We start from the raw sequence: 16,671 nt of genomic DNA, 5'->3' as shown, positions 1-16,671 counted from the left end.
TTTATGGAAACGTCGGGAGTACTTCAGGGATAGATTTACAAAACGACGTTTTACAAATCAAAAGTGAAATTGGTTGTAACCTTTGTCGTTAGTGACACAGCATAAAATCATTGGCAACACCACCATTTATCCCCCCTCCCCCCGCCCCCGGCCTTTTACAAGGAAACATGCGGTTAATCTGAGTGACACCTACTCGGAATGGCACCTCAGAGGTCCCTACACGCTGCCTGAGGAGGCGTCGCCAGCAGCGGGAGACCTGGGAACGTTCCCGCCCAGCCCCCTCGGGGGTTCCGGGCGACCGGGGCTGGGGAGGCTGGTGCTCTCGGGCTGGGCGGGAAGCCTGGCTGAGGCTCCTCCCCGCGCCGCCGCACGTGATTTCCCGGAAAGGGCGGCGCGCTGGGGCTCAGAACGCGGCCTGGTGTGGGGTCGCTGTGCTCTGCGGGCGACGCTGGTGAGTGGGGCGTCCGGTGTCCCGGCTGCTGTGAGGCTGCCATCCCTGCTACTAGTAGCGCCGGGCTAAATAGGCCGTGGGTGGAGCGGAAAGTTGCGGAGCGAAGGACGACGCCGGGGAGGTGCTCAGCCGAGAGGACCCGCCCTGCTGCTCTGTGCCCTGGCGGAGCGACCCCGACCCCCTGCGCTGGCCGCACCCCGGGTCGCTGCGGCGACATAGGCGCCCAGGGGTGCACCTGCCGCGGGTCCACGTTTCCTTCTTTGTGCGGTCCTGGCCTCTGACCCTGATCCCTTAGCTTGCTTTGCTTCATTAAGGAAATCGAAACTTAAAATGATTTGTTTCCCCTACTATTCTTGTGGTATCTCTTGAAATAGTCCTTGGGAAAATGGATTCCTTAATTTTATATATATGGGAAGCCCACCACAACGATATCAGTAGATTAGGGAAATAGGTGGTTAATCGGTGGTGGTGATTTGTATCGTTATTTTATTTGCTGTCATAATAAATGACCACAAAGAGTAGCTTAAAGCAACACAAGTTTATCATCTTACAATTGCATAGGTTGGAAGTCTAACACGGTCTCACGGGGCTACATGCAAAGTGTGGTTAGGGCCAAGGTTTTTTCTGGAGGATCTCGGGGCTGAATCTGTTTTCTTGCTTTTTTCAGCGTATAGAGGCTACTGCCTTCCATGGCTTCTGGCTGCCTTCCTCCAGCTTCAAAGGCAGCGTTAAGCACAAACAGTATTTCAAAATATCTGCAGCTATAATTATAACAGTCTATGAAAATATCTGTGCATTCTATTGGTTACTATGTCGCAGGTGCTATGAATTCTACTGTGGTTTGCTGCCTAGAGATTATTGGAAATAAGATACATTTTTTTCCCATCCAGTTTATGGACCTGTGGGTATGTGTGTATTAAAACTCCAGGTTAAAAACCCCTGTGTAGAGGCAGGGTGTTTTGAAGGCCTACTCTGTCTACACTTGGGGAGTGAATGGTCCTGAGAACAATAGGGAGAATTAAATAATTAAATCTAAACCTTTGAAAAAGTACAGAAGACGAAAGTGGAACGTCAAATGACTGGGACGTAAACTACAAAGGAGCATTCATAACCATTATTTTCTGTGTATTATTGTGTTGAAAGGTAAGGGATTTTTAGAAATGTATTTATGGATGTGAAAGTTATTTAAAAAATATTTTTTTTCATAGCCACATGATATAGACTTTGATGATAAGAAAAAAAGACATAGCAAAGAGGAGATGTTTCTTCCATAAATGGGCAAAAGTTGTTATTCTATCTTAAATGTGTGTACATATGCAATTTTAATGATATTTATTTTTTATAATATTTAGGGAATCATGGAAGCTGGTAAAGATCACCCATTACAAGCTTTTGAGAAACTTTGGGCAGAGCACTTTATGAAAGATGAAAAAAATGAGGTAAAAAGGAAAATTATTGGATGGTATTAAAAATTAATTTACATTAGTAGTTTTTCCGTGAGGCATGTTTATATCTTTGTCCATCACTACCTTGGATTTGGAAAGATATTAGACTTTTCAAAACTCTTTCACTTCCATTATTTTATTCAAGCCTTACAAAGAGAATCATATTTCTCTTCTTTCTCTTCTCTTATAAGGCTTACAATATCTTCCTCACTCTCTCGTTTGTTTGATTTGCAACTAGAAAGAAGTTCAGAGACTTACCTGGTCAGGCCCCAGGCAGAGGCCCAGTTACTTTAAGTGGCTGTGTGCCTGGCATGCGGAGGCACCTGTATTCTGGGGTCTATGGATATCATGGCTAAAAAAAAAAACAAAAAACTGCTTCAATGTAGCCCACTTTTGCAATTAAGTCACTTCATAGTCATAGTCACAAATAGCTAGGAAAGGACCTGGTAGAGTCCTGAACTAAAATTCATAAGATCTGGGTCTCAATCCTTGCTCCAGTATTAAAATTTCTGTGATTTTGGTCTAGTGTGAGAGGTGGTTTCCTTGTTCATATAAAGGGGATAATAATACTTGCCTGTGTTATGGGAATCAACAGATGATGCAATAAACTTTCAACAAATGTGTTATTCACATGATCATATTTATTCTGTGAGACTGTTTACTGTCTTCCTTTGCCTTACTTCAGACATGGGACAAGAGAAATTTTGCTTCTTTCATTTATTTAGAAAAATAGTTCAATGATGTTTAATTTTTTTGGTACCATTTAATATTTTTTTAGGGTTTAATTGATAAAATTGAAAAGGAAAATATTCAGCTAAAGGAGGAGATCCAGGAGCTTGAAGTTAAGTTACAAGAGGCTACCAGAGGCTTCCAGGTACAGTACTTCTTTAATTATTTTATGTATCACATTTTTAATGGCCAACACTTTTTAGAAAAGACAATTTAATTATACAAAATTCACTTTAAAAATATTAGGTTTTATTCATGGCACCATTATTGGTAATAGTCCCAAATTGAAAACCATGATGTCCATCCATGGTGGAATGAGTTAATAAATTGGGATACATTCATTCACACAATGGTAGAATACTACACAACAATGAGAACGCACAAACTACAATGACATGCAACACATGCATGAATCTTAGAAACACAGTGTTTAGCCAAAAAAGACACACATAAAAGGGGAGTAACTGTATGCTTTTATTTAAATAAAGGACAAAAGCAGGATGTTAGAAGCTAGGATAGTGATTAGGAACTGGAAGGAACATGAGGGGCTTCTGGGGTATTTGTCATATTTTGATTCTTGATCTGGGTGCTTGTTTCAAGTTTTGGGTGATGAAAAATTTTTAGTAATGGAAGGTAATGATGGTTCCACAATATTGTAAAAGTGACTACTGCCACTGAATTGTACACTTAAAATTTGCCCTTTTAACCATATTTTTGTTTTATATATATATGTTTCCACAATTTTAAAAAAAGTGATGGGCAGGTATTAGGGCAGGGGGAATTTAAATATGATAAATTTTAAACCATATAATTCAGGAATCCTCCTTTTTGCGTTAAATTATCTGGGTTTGCTATCAAATAACCTTAATACATACCTGACTCTAGATTTATACCTTTTTGCAGTGAGATTAAACATACTGTCTAATGGCTTACTTGTAAAATAGCCTGTTATTGACAGTTGTTTAAAAGGTACTTATCTACATAAATGATATAGTCTTTAGAATCAAATACCATACAGTATTGTGAGAGATTTTTATACTTATAATTTCACCTTTGAAATAATATTAAAGGATCAGCATTTGATTACATGACTGAGTAGTCTTACCTGGGAAGAAGCAATTGTTAACAATATTAAATAAGACCACACTCAGTATTCTAAGGGGTTCTATAATCAGTGGAGAATGAACTGTTGGATGTTCACAATTCAATATTATTGGAAGGATTTAAGTTATTTCTTGTCTTAATTTTAATCAAACATTTCTGTTGAATTAGATTAAAGAAGATATTCCTGAAACAAAGATGAAATTCACTTCTGTACAGAATCCTGAGAATGATAGCCAGTTTTTAAATATCTCTTATTCATTTCAAGTGAGCTCTCAAATTCCTTATGAACTACAAAAAGGACAAGCCCTTATCACCTTTGAAAAAGAAGAAGGTATGGCTAATGTTCAAACATACAACCACATTGTATTTAGAAAGTCCTTGGACTTTCAAATACTTTCATAGCTATTTGGCTATTGTTTTACAATCTTTAAATATGTAATTTCATCTCTTCTTCATATCAACACCCTGATGCAGATATGATTTTCACCATTTTGCAGTTGAGAAAACTGTAATTCTGAGATGGTAAGTGACTTGAATATGATCACTCGTTCAGAAAACATTTGTTCTGAGACTCTAATCCAAGAGTTGGGATGCCAAATACCAGCCTCTTTCTACTCCACTCTCTACCTCCAAATAATAATAATGATGATGAAGATGATGATGATAGTAATAATGTCCTAGCATAGTAGAGCTCTATGCAGTTCTCAATATTTTCACAAATATTATCTCATATTGGGTTCACATGACTCTGAAAGTGATAGGATAGATAGTGTTATTTGCTTTTTATAGCCAAGAAAAAACAAAACAAAACAGATTCTCAGGATGTTTAAGGGATTTTCCTAAGCATTCATAACCAGTGAATGGCAAGAGCCTAAGAGTCAGAGGTTGGGGATGGGACCTGAAGGTTGCTAAGTCCACCATGGTTAGGGTCCTATTCAGAATTGAAAGATCTGGCTTTGGGTGCCAGCTCTTCCCCTTCCTAGAAGTGTGATTTGGGGTGAGTACTTTAATCACACTCTAAATTTTAGATTTTTACAACAGGTATTGTGTAACCTACCTAATAGGGCTGCTTTGAGTATGAAATGAGAAAATGTTTATGAAATGCTTAGCACAGTGTCTGACACATAATAAACACTTAATAAATGTTAGCTGTTATTATTGCTACATATTAGGAATTTCCCAGATAAGGAAAGAGAATCTTAAATAAGGTGAGTAACTTGTTCAAGGTCAACACAGTTAATAATAAGAGCTGAGAGCCAAGCCTTGAGTGCTCATGTGCTTCTTACTGAACCAGCAGTCCTCTGGGCCTTCCTTCTTGTGTTTGTCAAATTATAAGGTGGGACCAGATGGCCTTCATCAGCCTTTTCAGTGCTCAGATTGTGAGAATCTATGATTCTAATCCATGTTCCGGTGGTAGATTGAATCCTGTCGCCCACAAAAACCTGTTCCAGTCCTCACCTCCAGTCCTGTGGATCTTCAAAGATCCTATTTGTATGAGGAATCTTCAAAGATCCTATTTGTATGAGGAATCTTCAAAGATCCTATTTGGATGAGGCCAAACTGTGGGCCTTAATCCAGGATGACCAGAAGCCTTATAAGCAAAGGAAATTTGGATTTGGAAGTACAAGCCGCAGGAGGAGATAGAAATAAACAGATTGCTGTGTGACAGAGGCAGAGACTGACTGCCAACAAGCTACCACCAGAATGCTTCAGACTTCAGAGAAGGTCTGACCTGCTGATACCTTGATTTTGGACTTCTAGCCTCTAAACTGTGAGACAGTAAATTCCTGTTTAAACCAAGAAGTTTGTGGCATTTTGTTATAACAGCCCTGGAAAACTAAGACATCTCCTGACACCTGGTCCACCTACCACTATAGACTGAAAATAAATATTAAAAAGAGAGGCAGAGAACTTCTGGGAAAGATGGTGGAATAGGTTGCTCCAGGACTCAGGCTGTCTTCCAGGGCAGCTAGTAAACAGCCAGAAACTGTCTGAAACAACTGTTCTGGGGCTCTGGAAGCCAAGAAGTACACTGTATAATATCCAGTGAAAAGCGGAAGGAAGAGACTGATAACCTGTGGGAAGAGCTGTGAGTAAAACTCTCCATGCAGCATAGGCTGGTGCCTACCCTGCACTGTAGCAGCAGGCTGTCTGGGGATCCAGTCCCTGACTGAAATAAAAGTCTTCTTCCCCAAGCATGGGGATTAGGGGGACATGGCTAAGCACCAGTCATGGCTTTTGATTAGCAAATTCAGATTACTGGATCCTGGCTCTGAGCTTCAGTTTGAACCCGCCATGGTCAAGGGCAGCTGGCTTTGAAATTACACAAAGCACTTTCTCTGATCATAATGGAATGAAGCTGGAACTCAGTAACAAGCAAAGAACTGGAAAACTCACAAATATATGGAAGTTAAACAACACACTCTTAAACAATCAGTGGGTCAGAGAAGAAATTGCAAGACATATTAGTAAATATCTCAAGACAAATGAAAATGTGAATACAGCGTATCTAAACATAAGGGATGCAGTGAAAGCAGTACTGAGAGGGAAGTTTATAGCCCTAACTGCTTACATTGAAAAAGAAAAAAAGAGCTAATGTCAAAGACCTAACTGCACACCTCGAGGAACTAGAAAAAGAACAGCAAACTAATCCCAAAGCAAGCAGAAGGAAAGAAATAGCAAAGATTAGAGCAGAAATAAATAAAATTGAGAACAAAACAAAACAAAACAAAAATAGAGTTAACAAAAAAGTTGGTTCTTTGAAAAGATCAATAACATTGACAAACCCTTAGCTAGACTGACAAAAATAGAAGAAGCAAATAAACAAAATGAGAAATGAGAGGAGGGACATTACTACTGACTCCACAGAAATAAAAAGGATCATATGAAAATAATATGAATGATTGTATGCCAACAGATTAGACAACTTAGATGAAATGGAGAAATTCCTGGAAATACATGAACTACCTACACTGACTTTAGAAGAAATAGAAGACCTCAACAGACCAATTAAAAGAAATTGAACCAGTCATCATAAACCTCCCAACAAAGGAAAGCCCAGGACAAGATAACTTCACAGATGACTTCTACCAGTCATTCCAAGAAAAATTAATGTCAGTTCTGTTCATACTCTTCCAAAAAAATCGAGGAGGAGGGAACACTACCTAACTCATTCTGTGAGGGCAACATCACCCTAATACCAAAGCCAGATAAAGATACTACAACAAAAGAAAATTACAGACCACCTTCTATAATGAATATACATGCAAAAATCTTTAACAAAATACTTGCAAATCGAATCAAACAGCATGTTAAAAGAATTATACACCATGATCAAGTGGGTTTTATTCCAGGTATGAAAGGGTGATTCAATACAATTTATATATTGCACCATATTAATAAATCATCTTGATTGATGCAGAAAAGGTATTTGAGAAAATCCAGCATCCTTTCTTGACAAAAACACTTTGAAAGATAGGAATAGAAGGAAACTTCCTCAGCATGATAAAGGGCATATATGAAAAACCCGCAGCTAACATAGTACTCAATAGTGAAAGACTGAAAGCCTTCCTTCTAAGATCAGGAATGAGACAATGTTGCCCATTGTCACCACTGTTATTCAACATTGTGTTAGAAGTTTTAGCCAGAGCAGTTAGGCCAGAAAAAAGAAATATAAGGCATCCAAATTGGAAAGAAGTTAAACTTTCACTATTTTCAGGTGAATTCATCCTGTATATAGAAAGTCCTGAAAAATCTACAACACAGCTACTGGAGCTAATAAAAGAGTTCAGCAAAGTGGCAGGATACTAGCCCAACACACAAAAACCAGTAGTGTTTCTATACACTAGTAATGAGCAATCTGAAAAAAATTCCATTTACAGTAGCAACTAAAAGAATTAAAAGGAATAAATTTAACCAAGGATGTAAAAAAAAACTATACCCAGAAAACTATAAAACATTGCTAAAAGAAATCATAGGAGACCTAAACAAATAGAAGGACATTCTGTGTTCATGGATTGGAAGACTAAATATCATTATGATGTCAATACTACCCAAAGCAATTTACAGATTCAACATGATCCCAATCAAAATTCTAAAAGCCTACTTTGTAGAAATGGAAAAGCCAATTATCAAATTTATTTGGAAGAGTAAGGGCCCCTGAATAGCCAGAAACATCTTGAAAAACAGGGAAGAAGTTGGAGTACTCACACTTCCTGACTTTAAAATATATTACACAGCTACAGTGATCAAAACAGCATGGCACTGGCATAAAGCTAGATATACTGACCTTGGAATCAAATTGAGAGTTCAGAAATAGAACCTCACATCTATGGTCAATTGATTTTTGATAAGGCTGCCAAGTCTACTCTCCCAAAATGGTGCTGGGAGAACTGGGTATCCATAGCCAAAAGCAAGAGAGAAAAGAGGACCCTTATCTCACACCCTATATAAAAATTAACTCAAAATGGATCAAAGACCTAAATATAAGATCCAGGACCATAAAACTCCTAGAAGAAAATGTATGGAAGCATCTTCAGAACCTTGTGGTTGGCATTGGTTTCTTAAACTTTACACACAAAGTACAAATGAGAGAAAAAAATAGATAAATGGGATGTCCTTAAAGTTTAAAACTTTTGTGTATCAAAGGACTTTGTCAAGAAACAGAAAAGACAGCCTACTAAATGGGAGAATATATTTGGAAACTACATACCCAATAAGGGTTTAATATCCAAAATATGTAAAGAAACCCTACAATTCAACAATAAAAAGACATACAATCCAGTTAAAAAAATGGGCAAAAGATTTGAATAGACATTTCTCCAACAAAGAAATACAGATGGCTGAAAAGCACATGAAAAGATGCTCAGCACCAATAACTATTAGGGAAATGCAAATCAAAGTCACGAGATACCATTTCACACCTACTAGGATGGCCACTATTAAAAAAACAAATAACCTACACGTGTTCAAGAGGATGTGGAGAAATAGGAATACTCATTCATTGCTATGGAAGATAGTTTGACAGTTCCTCAATAAGATAAATATAAACTGCCATATGATTTAGCAATCCCACTACTAGGTTTATACCCACAGCAACTAAAACCAGGGACTCAAACTGATGTTTTCACACCGATGTTCATAGTGACATTATTCACAATTGCCAAAAGATGGAAGCAACCCAAGTGCTCATCAACCAATGAACGGATAAACAAAATGTGGTCTATGCATATGATGTTATATTATTCAGTCATAAGAAGGAATGAAGTCCTGTAGTGCATGCGACAACATGAATGAACCTTGAGGACATTATGTTGAATGAAATAAGTCAGACACAAAAGACTAATATTGTATGATTTCACTGTTATGAACTAATTATAATTGGCAATCTCCTGGAGTTAGTGTCTAGAATATAGGTTACCAGGAGATAGATTAGGGTCAGGAGATAGATTAGGGTACAGATTTTCTATATGCGCTGATGGTAAAGGTTTGGAAACAGATGGTGGTAGTGGCAGCACATTACTGTGAGTGTAGGTAACAGCGCTAAACTGTATAGGTGAATGGGGCTGAAAGGAGAAACTTTAGGATGTATATGTCACTAGAATAAAACAGGATTGTACAGCATGATGAGCCCTGTTATAGACAAAAGAATATAGTTAATAGTACAAGTGTAAGAATGTTCTTTCATAAATTATAACAGATGTACATCCCTAATGCAAGGTGTTAATAATGGTGAGGTGTATGGGAAAAAATATAAACCTAATGCAAATTATGGCTGATAGTTAATAATACTATTTAAGTAATCTTTCATCAATTGTAACAAGTGTAACTAATGTTTAAAAAAATGGTACAGTTATAAAAAACTGGATTTTTTGCAGGATTGTTCTGCAAACCCACAACATCTCTAATAAAAACTTAAAAAGAAACTGAAGAGAGAGGCATTCCAGTAGGTCATTCTATGCACATACAAGGCATACATCTGCAGGGTGCTCTTGGTCAAACCAGGGTCCACTCCTGCAGCAGAAGGTGGAGGTAGGAGGCCACAAGCTGTGTTGGCAGTTGGCAGTGGTGATCGGGGTATAACAGATGTACGTGAGTATGCATGAGGAAAGGATTCTATGCAGGAATTACCTGGGAATGATGGGAGTGGGAGTTTCTTCAGAAAAACCCGTGTCACTTGTTCCACCTTTGGCATGGCTATGAGGGCCCCTATTCCTGTGACAACTTTAGATTTAAGCACAATTAAGCAAGAGTTGGCTTTTGAGATGTCAAAAAGATTGAAATAAAAGAGGTCTGTCTCACTCTCTGGTGTCAGATCACCAGCTGTTGCGTGTTTTGGGAGGAGTAGAAGGGAAAGAGCATCATCTGAGTATTGCTTCATTTATGTTTTCTATTATTGTTGTCTGTTGTCATTAGCAAAAACAAAAAATCGTAATCCAAGTTACAGAGTCATATTGTGGTGCAGTGAGTCTGAATTCCCAGATGACAACGCCCTGCCTTCTAGCCCTGTTTCTTCCTCCCTCCAGCTGTGGTGTGCCATCTGGTTGTTATCAACACATGTGAGGTTTATAAGACAGGGAATGAACATCTTTTATCTTTATGACAAGTTACAGTAAGCAGCCCCAAATATTAACAAGTGAAATTTATGAGCTCTATGTCATGTAATTAAAAATACACACTTTTACAAACATTTGAAACTGAATTATAGTTGGTATTTGCAGTTCTAATGATTTTTGGCTGAAGTTAAATATAATTGAGATTAACTGTAAGAATGACACTGACACACAAAAGTTTTCACAGCTTATTTACCATGGAAGAATTTCTGGTTGTGCTTTAATTCTCGGTAATGCTTTCAACCGTGGAAAGGAAGATTGTGGGGCTGAAGTGAAATAATGTATGAATTTCTGAAGTATTATCAGGCTTTTCTCTTAAGAGATGAATCTAGAACTTGATTAGAATTTCTACATTATGATTTTTGCTGATGTATTTTGACATTAATACATCCTACACTGGTGGCAAGACTTATCACTTAGAAATTCTAAGAAAAATTTAAAAATTAGATCCTTTAACATTATGGAAAATTTAAGATATATTTCAGTAATTTGTCTTCAAATAAAAAGCATAAAAGTTCCTTGAAATATTGGAAATTAATACTTTTCAAATTATTTTCAGTTGCCCAAAATGTGATAAGAATGAGGAAACATCATGTGCAGATAGAGGATGAAGCTGTGGAGATTATGGCCAAGCCAGTTCCGTTAAATTCCGGAGTCAGATTCCAGGTAACACGGTGCTTAAGCCTTTTTATAATTCAGTTAAACATGGGCACTTTTACTTTTAACATCCATTTTTCATAATATGAAATTATTTTCCAGGTTCATCTAGAAGTTTCTAAAATGAAGGTCAGAGTTAATGAAATTCCTGACATACTACCTGAAGATCAGATGAGAGACAAGCTAGAACTGAGCTTCTGTAAGTCCCGAAATGGAGGTGGTGAGGTGGAAAGCGTGGAGTATGATAAACCGGCCCGGAGTGCTGTCATCACATTTGTGGAGCTTGGAGGTACTCGTACGTTTAGCAAGTTAACAAATATTGTACCACTTCAATTGTGTTCCACTGTATCTGCAAGTATCCCTATTCTTCTTTGATTTGAAATTTATAAAACAACAATAATTGAGGCTTTTTTTTTTAATCCTGTGAATTGGTAGAGTCTTGAAAAGGATTTCCATGAATGCTGCTAGAATAATAATATTACAATAACAAATATATAAATCTTACTAAATTCGTGTGTGTCAGGCACAGTGCTAGGTGTTCTATCCTCATTATCTACTCTGATCCTTAGCCCAACTCAGGATTGACGAGGAAACTGAAGCCAAGGGAGGTTAGTAGCTCACCCAAGATCACACAGTGGGTGGGTCGCAGAGCCAAAATGTGAACTCAGGCCCCTCTCACAAGTCCGTGCTTGTTTCAGACCACACTCTGGCTTTACGTTGTACCTGAGAGTGGCAGGTCAGTAATTTTACTCAATTTGTACCATTTAAACATTTTTAAATAGAAACATTTGTATATATTTTTAAATTCAATTTTATTGAGATATATTCACATACCATACAGTCATCCAAAGTGTACAATCGGTTGTTCACAGTACCATCATATAATTGTGCATTCATCACCCCAATCTATTTTTTGAACATTTTCCTTGTACCAGAAAAAGTAAAAATAAGAATAAAACATGAAAGTGAAAAAGAACACCCAAATCATGTCCTCCCTCCCACCCTATTTTTCATTTAGTTTTTGTCCCCATTTTTCTACTCATCCATCCATACACTGCATAAAGGGAATGTTATCCACAAGGTTTTCACAATCATACTGTCACCCCGTGTAAGCTACATTGCAATACCATCATCCTCAAGAGTCAAGGCTACTGGATTGCAGTTTGATAGTTTCAGGTATTTACTTCTAGCTATTCCAATGCATTGAAACCTAAAAAGGGTTATCTATATAGTGCATAAGAATGTTCACCGGAGTGACCTCTCGGCTTCATTTGGAATCTCTCAGCCCCTGAAACTTTGTTTCATTTCATTTCACGTCCCCCTTTTGGTCAAGAAGATGTTCTCAATTCCATGATGTTGGGTCCAGATTCATCCCTGGGAGTCATATCCTGCGTTGCCAGGGAGATTTATACCCCTGGGAGTCAGATCCCACATAGCGGGGGAGGGCAGTAAGTTCACCTGCCAAATTGGCTTAGCTAGAAAGAGAGGGCCACATCTGAGCAACAAAGAGGTACTCAGGGGGAGAATTGTAGGCACAATTATAAGCAGGTTTGGCCTCTCCTTTGCAGCAACGAGCTTCATAAGGGCAAGTCCCATGATAGAGGGTTTGGCACATCAAACCACCAGTCCTCAATAAACTTTTGTATATTTTAATAAATGACTAGTGTCTCTTGCATTTCCTGGAGGAATTTGGTAGTTTATTGAGTACTGATTTTGAATTATGCCTGGGATTTAAAAAGTGCCAGATTATCTAGGCTGTTGTACTCTATTGGATTTCTTTGGAAGCTCATATAACTTTATTTATAATAATCAGAAACAAATATAAATCCAATTACATAAAAGGTAAATATTTGCAAGGCAACAGGCTATTAAAAAATATATAAAATGGTCTTCTTTCTCACCTTATTACTGACAAGGGTCTCTAAGATGGAAGAAATCAATTTCAGGAAGACTGTAGAGATGACCAGAAAGAACAGCTAGAAATCTGTCCCCTTTCCAGTTGAAATAGACTTTTACCAAATCATCTTAGGGAGGTTTACATCTTTTGATTAAAAACAAAAGATTCTGCAGTTGCCTTTGTTAGTATGTTAAAATGAATCTCAATGTAAAAACCTCTTGTCCCGTATTTCTTAGGATTTCTCCTGGATTTATACCAATAGTAGAAATCCAACTGTAAAATAAAAACAATAAGAACTGATTAGATTTTTTCCATTACAAAGTAATACATGCTTTAAAAAAATTGAAATCATACAGATTATAAACTTAGTAAAAAGTGAGATATTTCCTCAAACCTCTGTTTCTCCTACTGTGTAGTTACTTATGGTTAGTTAGTTGCCTTTCCATACTTTTCTCTGGACACATACAAATGTATTAATATGTATTTTTGATCCAGACATTTGGATGATATTTAGGGCTTCCTGGTGGGGTGTGTTAGGGTTGCAGAGTGCCATGAAAGGGGAAGGCCTTCTGTAGTGACTTTAGAAATGGGCAGCCTGCATAGTTGACGGTCCAAGTTTTAATTTTCAAAATTTCATATATTGTTTGATGTTAGTCTATCTCTTGTATTTAAAAAAATCAATTGAGACTTATTTATAAAGTAGAATGCAATTTAAAACCCTATTGTGAGAGATAATTCTGGCTTGGGAATCTGTGCTGTTATCCCATCTGGGGAACGGCTTCCTAGAATAAAGTATTGTCCAGCCTGAAGGCTGTCACACTGGACCCTGTGCCAGATGCTTCCCACGCTATGTGTCACTGAATTGTCTCAACAACCTATGAGTTAGGTGCCATTATTATGCACATTTTGCAGGACAAGAAACTGAGGCTTTGAGGAGTCAAGCAACATATCCAAAGCCACATAGTTAGTAAGTAGCAGAGCCAGGACTCTTCGACCCGTATTGCTGTTTCAAGGTGGACTGGTGAGGAGTCAGAAATAAAAGTGGTTGGATATTCTCTCAAGGACTGTGACCATTAAACTTTACGCACTCTGGACACAGTACCTTTCTCCATTCCTAGGGATATTTCTGCTGAAATATAAATTAGACTATTCTTTGTCTTCGATAAGCCCCACTCTCTTTTGGTTAACATCATTATTGCAGATGTGTTGATTAGTGCAACTGAGTAATTTACAATTTCTTTACATCATTATATTCCAGTCATGGTTTTTCATTTATACTTCCCGGGAAATTGGGAAATATTACAGTCTTCTTAGGATAGGTGGTTTACTTTCTGCAAGTGGTTATTGTATTTTATGTAGCTCAACATGGTTTGTCTAAGGACATCACAGCCTTCTGACCCTTGATTGATTGTAGTGGATAGTTCAGAACAAAAGGAACTATTTTAGCCTAATTATTGTTTGCTCTTCTGTATGTCAAAATTATGTGCTGTGAAGTCTTTAAAGTGGCCTGTAGAAGTTTTAAAAAATTAGTCATTCAATTCAGTGTTGATGGTAATGTTCTGTTCAAAAGAAGTTTAACTTTGGTTAAAAATCCTTATGATATAAAAAAAAGAAAATGTTTTTTATTTACTTGTAGTTGCTGACCAGATTTTGAAAAAGAAAGAATATCCTCTTTATACAAATCAAAACTGCTATACAGTTACTGTTTCTCCATACATGGAAACACACTTGGAAAAATTTCAGGTAAAGTCATCCTTTTCTTTCATTTTGGGAACTCATTGTCCATCTCCATCCCCCCCAAAAATAGAGAAAAAGTTGTGGGTCTGTTACTATTTGAATCTTATTAGTGAGGGATATGAAAATGCTGTAGTTTCTTCACTTTATTTCTGCTTAGTGCAGTTTTTCTTAAAAGAGTATTTTTATGCAAAGCTGTACCTTAATTTACTATAATGATTTTTTTAACTGAAATTACTGAGATAATGGCACAATATTTTTATAAATGGAGGCATGGCTACATTTCTCTCATATGCCTACTACCATTTGGCATTAGAAATATTATTTCCTGCTCATTTTCTCTGAACTCATTATCTGTACCCAAACCTGCCCCTCTTTTCTGTTCCTTCTTAGTTATTAAATGGTACCACCACCTACCTAGTCCAACCTGAAAGCTGGAGCTCACACTTAACTCTTCATTTTGCCTCGCTGCCAACTTTTATTTGGTCACTAACTCTTGTCAGTTCCACTTGTGAACTCTTTTCTAACTGGTCTTTCCTCCTGTAACGCTGCCTTCCTTCCTTCTCTTCTCCATAATGCCACCAGAGTTCTCTCTCTGAGATTCAGATCTGAAGATGACATTTTCCTGCTTGAAATCTTCCTGAAGCCCTTTGTCTCTCCAAGATCATGCCCAAAATATTTAGCAGAGTTTATAAATACAAAAGTTTTGTGATTCAAAGCTCTTGCCAATTTTTCTATTTATCCCCCCACCCCACCCCATTAGGTATTTGCAGGAATATCTCAGAGGACTGTACTTCTGACTGGATTTAAGGACATTCAGGTGGATGAAGAAACTTTAGAGGATTTAGTTATCATCCACTTCCAACGGGTGAAGAATGGAGGTGGGGAAGTAGAGGTGGTCAAGTGTTCTTTAAGTCAGCCCAAAATAGCATATTTTGAAGAATAGACTGATGGAATCATGTAAAAATTATATCTTCTGAACCCAAATCACTGTAAATGTTTAGCAAAAATAGATATCCTTTTTCTTAAAAAGAGAGAAACCTTAATTCTTTGGTGTCCATTTATTTTTAGATAAATAAGGTATTTCTGTGTTTATTCTTTTTTGTTTCAAAAGAAACATAGTTTACATGCACAATAAAAGCATTGTATTAAAAACAGTTTTATTCATAAATTATATGGATTGGCTCCACAGCTGCTGAGATGATCCTTAAGTGACACAGATGCCCCCCACCCATGTTGGCTCATTCTTTTGTGGCAATGCAGGCCAGTTCTGCTTTGGTCTCACACCCACCCATAAGCAGACTTGACTCTTGCAATATTTTCCAAAGGAAATGCAGTTACATTCAGCACTTTGTGATTTCTGTAGACTTTGCTGAAGATGAGATGACTTCAAGGAGGATCATTTCCCACTTTGCAAAGATTCTACTTCACAGCTCTAAAGGCATTTCTCAGAGCAAAATATGGTCTTTTTCTTGAACTTTTCTCCACCCAGACTTGCCAAAGTTCTCTCGATTACTTCAAAGCCATCCCCTTTCAAAATAGAAATTGTAAATACCAGCATTTTCTTTCTTTTATGCTTATAATGGAAAGAATCATTTTAAGAGATTGAAAACCTTGAAATAAAGAGGAGAGGTAAAGGCAAAGTCAGTAGTTTGTGATGCATAACTCATTATGCTTGATGTTGGGGAATGCCTGAAGGTACAAACACAGTCCCTGCCCTCTAGGGGCTTAAACTTGAGCTGGAGAGAGGTTTTTAACTTACAAACTTGTTAAATGATAAAGGTTCCTATTCAGAGAAGGTAAAATCCTTTTTGGCAAAGAAACTTCGCACAATTTCTTTTCTAATACAGGATGTTTCATGAAGAGCCAAGCAGTGGAATTAAGTTCATATTAAAATGCTGGCAGAAATGAGATGCTTTTAGGAAAGCTTTTAAACCTAAACTTATCCAGTGCTGCCTGCCATCTAAAACAAACAAAGCCAGAGAGTTTGAAAAGCTTCTGATATATTTTATTTGTTGGTTTTATGTCGTTATACTTTCATAA

General features: G+C 37.4%; 1 protein-coding gene across 1 annotated transcript; it reads left to right on the top strand.

Moving 5' to 3' along the window:
* Positions 1-305: 305 nt before the first annotated feature.
* On the top strand, positions 306-15,674 carry NMI (N-myc and STAT interactor). The gene is made up of 8 exons (XM_037849424.1): positions 306-451; positions 1,804-1,890; positions 2,675-2,770; positions 3,898-4,060; positions 10,900-11,006; positions 11,100-11,286; positions 14,531-14,637; positions 15,392-15,674. The coding sequence occupies exons 2-8, from the start codon at positions 1,810-1,812 to the stop codon at positions 15,572-15,574; spliced, it is 924 nt and encodes a 307-aa protein (XP_037705352.1). The 5' UTR covers positions 306-451; positions 1,804-1,809; the 3' UTR covers positions 15,575-15,674.
* The last annotated feature ends 997 nt before the right edge of the window (positions 15,675-16,671 follow it).

This window comes from Choloepus didactylus, chromosome 9 (genome assembly GCF_015220235.1).
Source record: "Choloepus didactylus isolate mChoDid1 chromosome 9, mChoDid1.pri, whole genome shotgun sequence".
Lineage (NCBI taxonomy): Eukaryota > Metazoa > Chordata > Mammalia > Pilosa > Megalonychidae > Choloepus > Choloepus didactylus.
The sequence above is the reverse complement of the archived record's forward strand: the minus strand, read 5'-3'. Positions and strand labels throughout refer to the sequence as shown.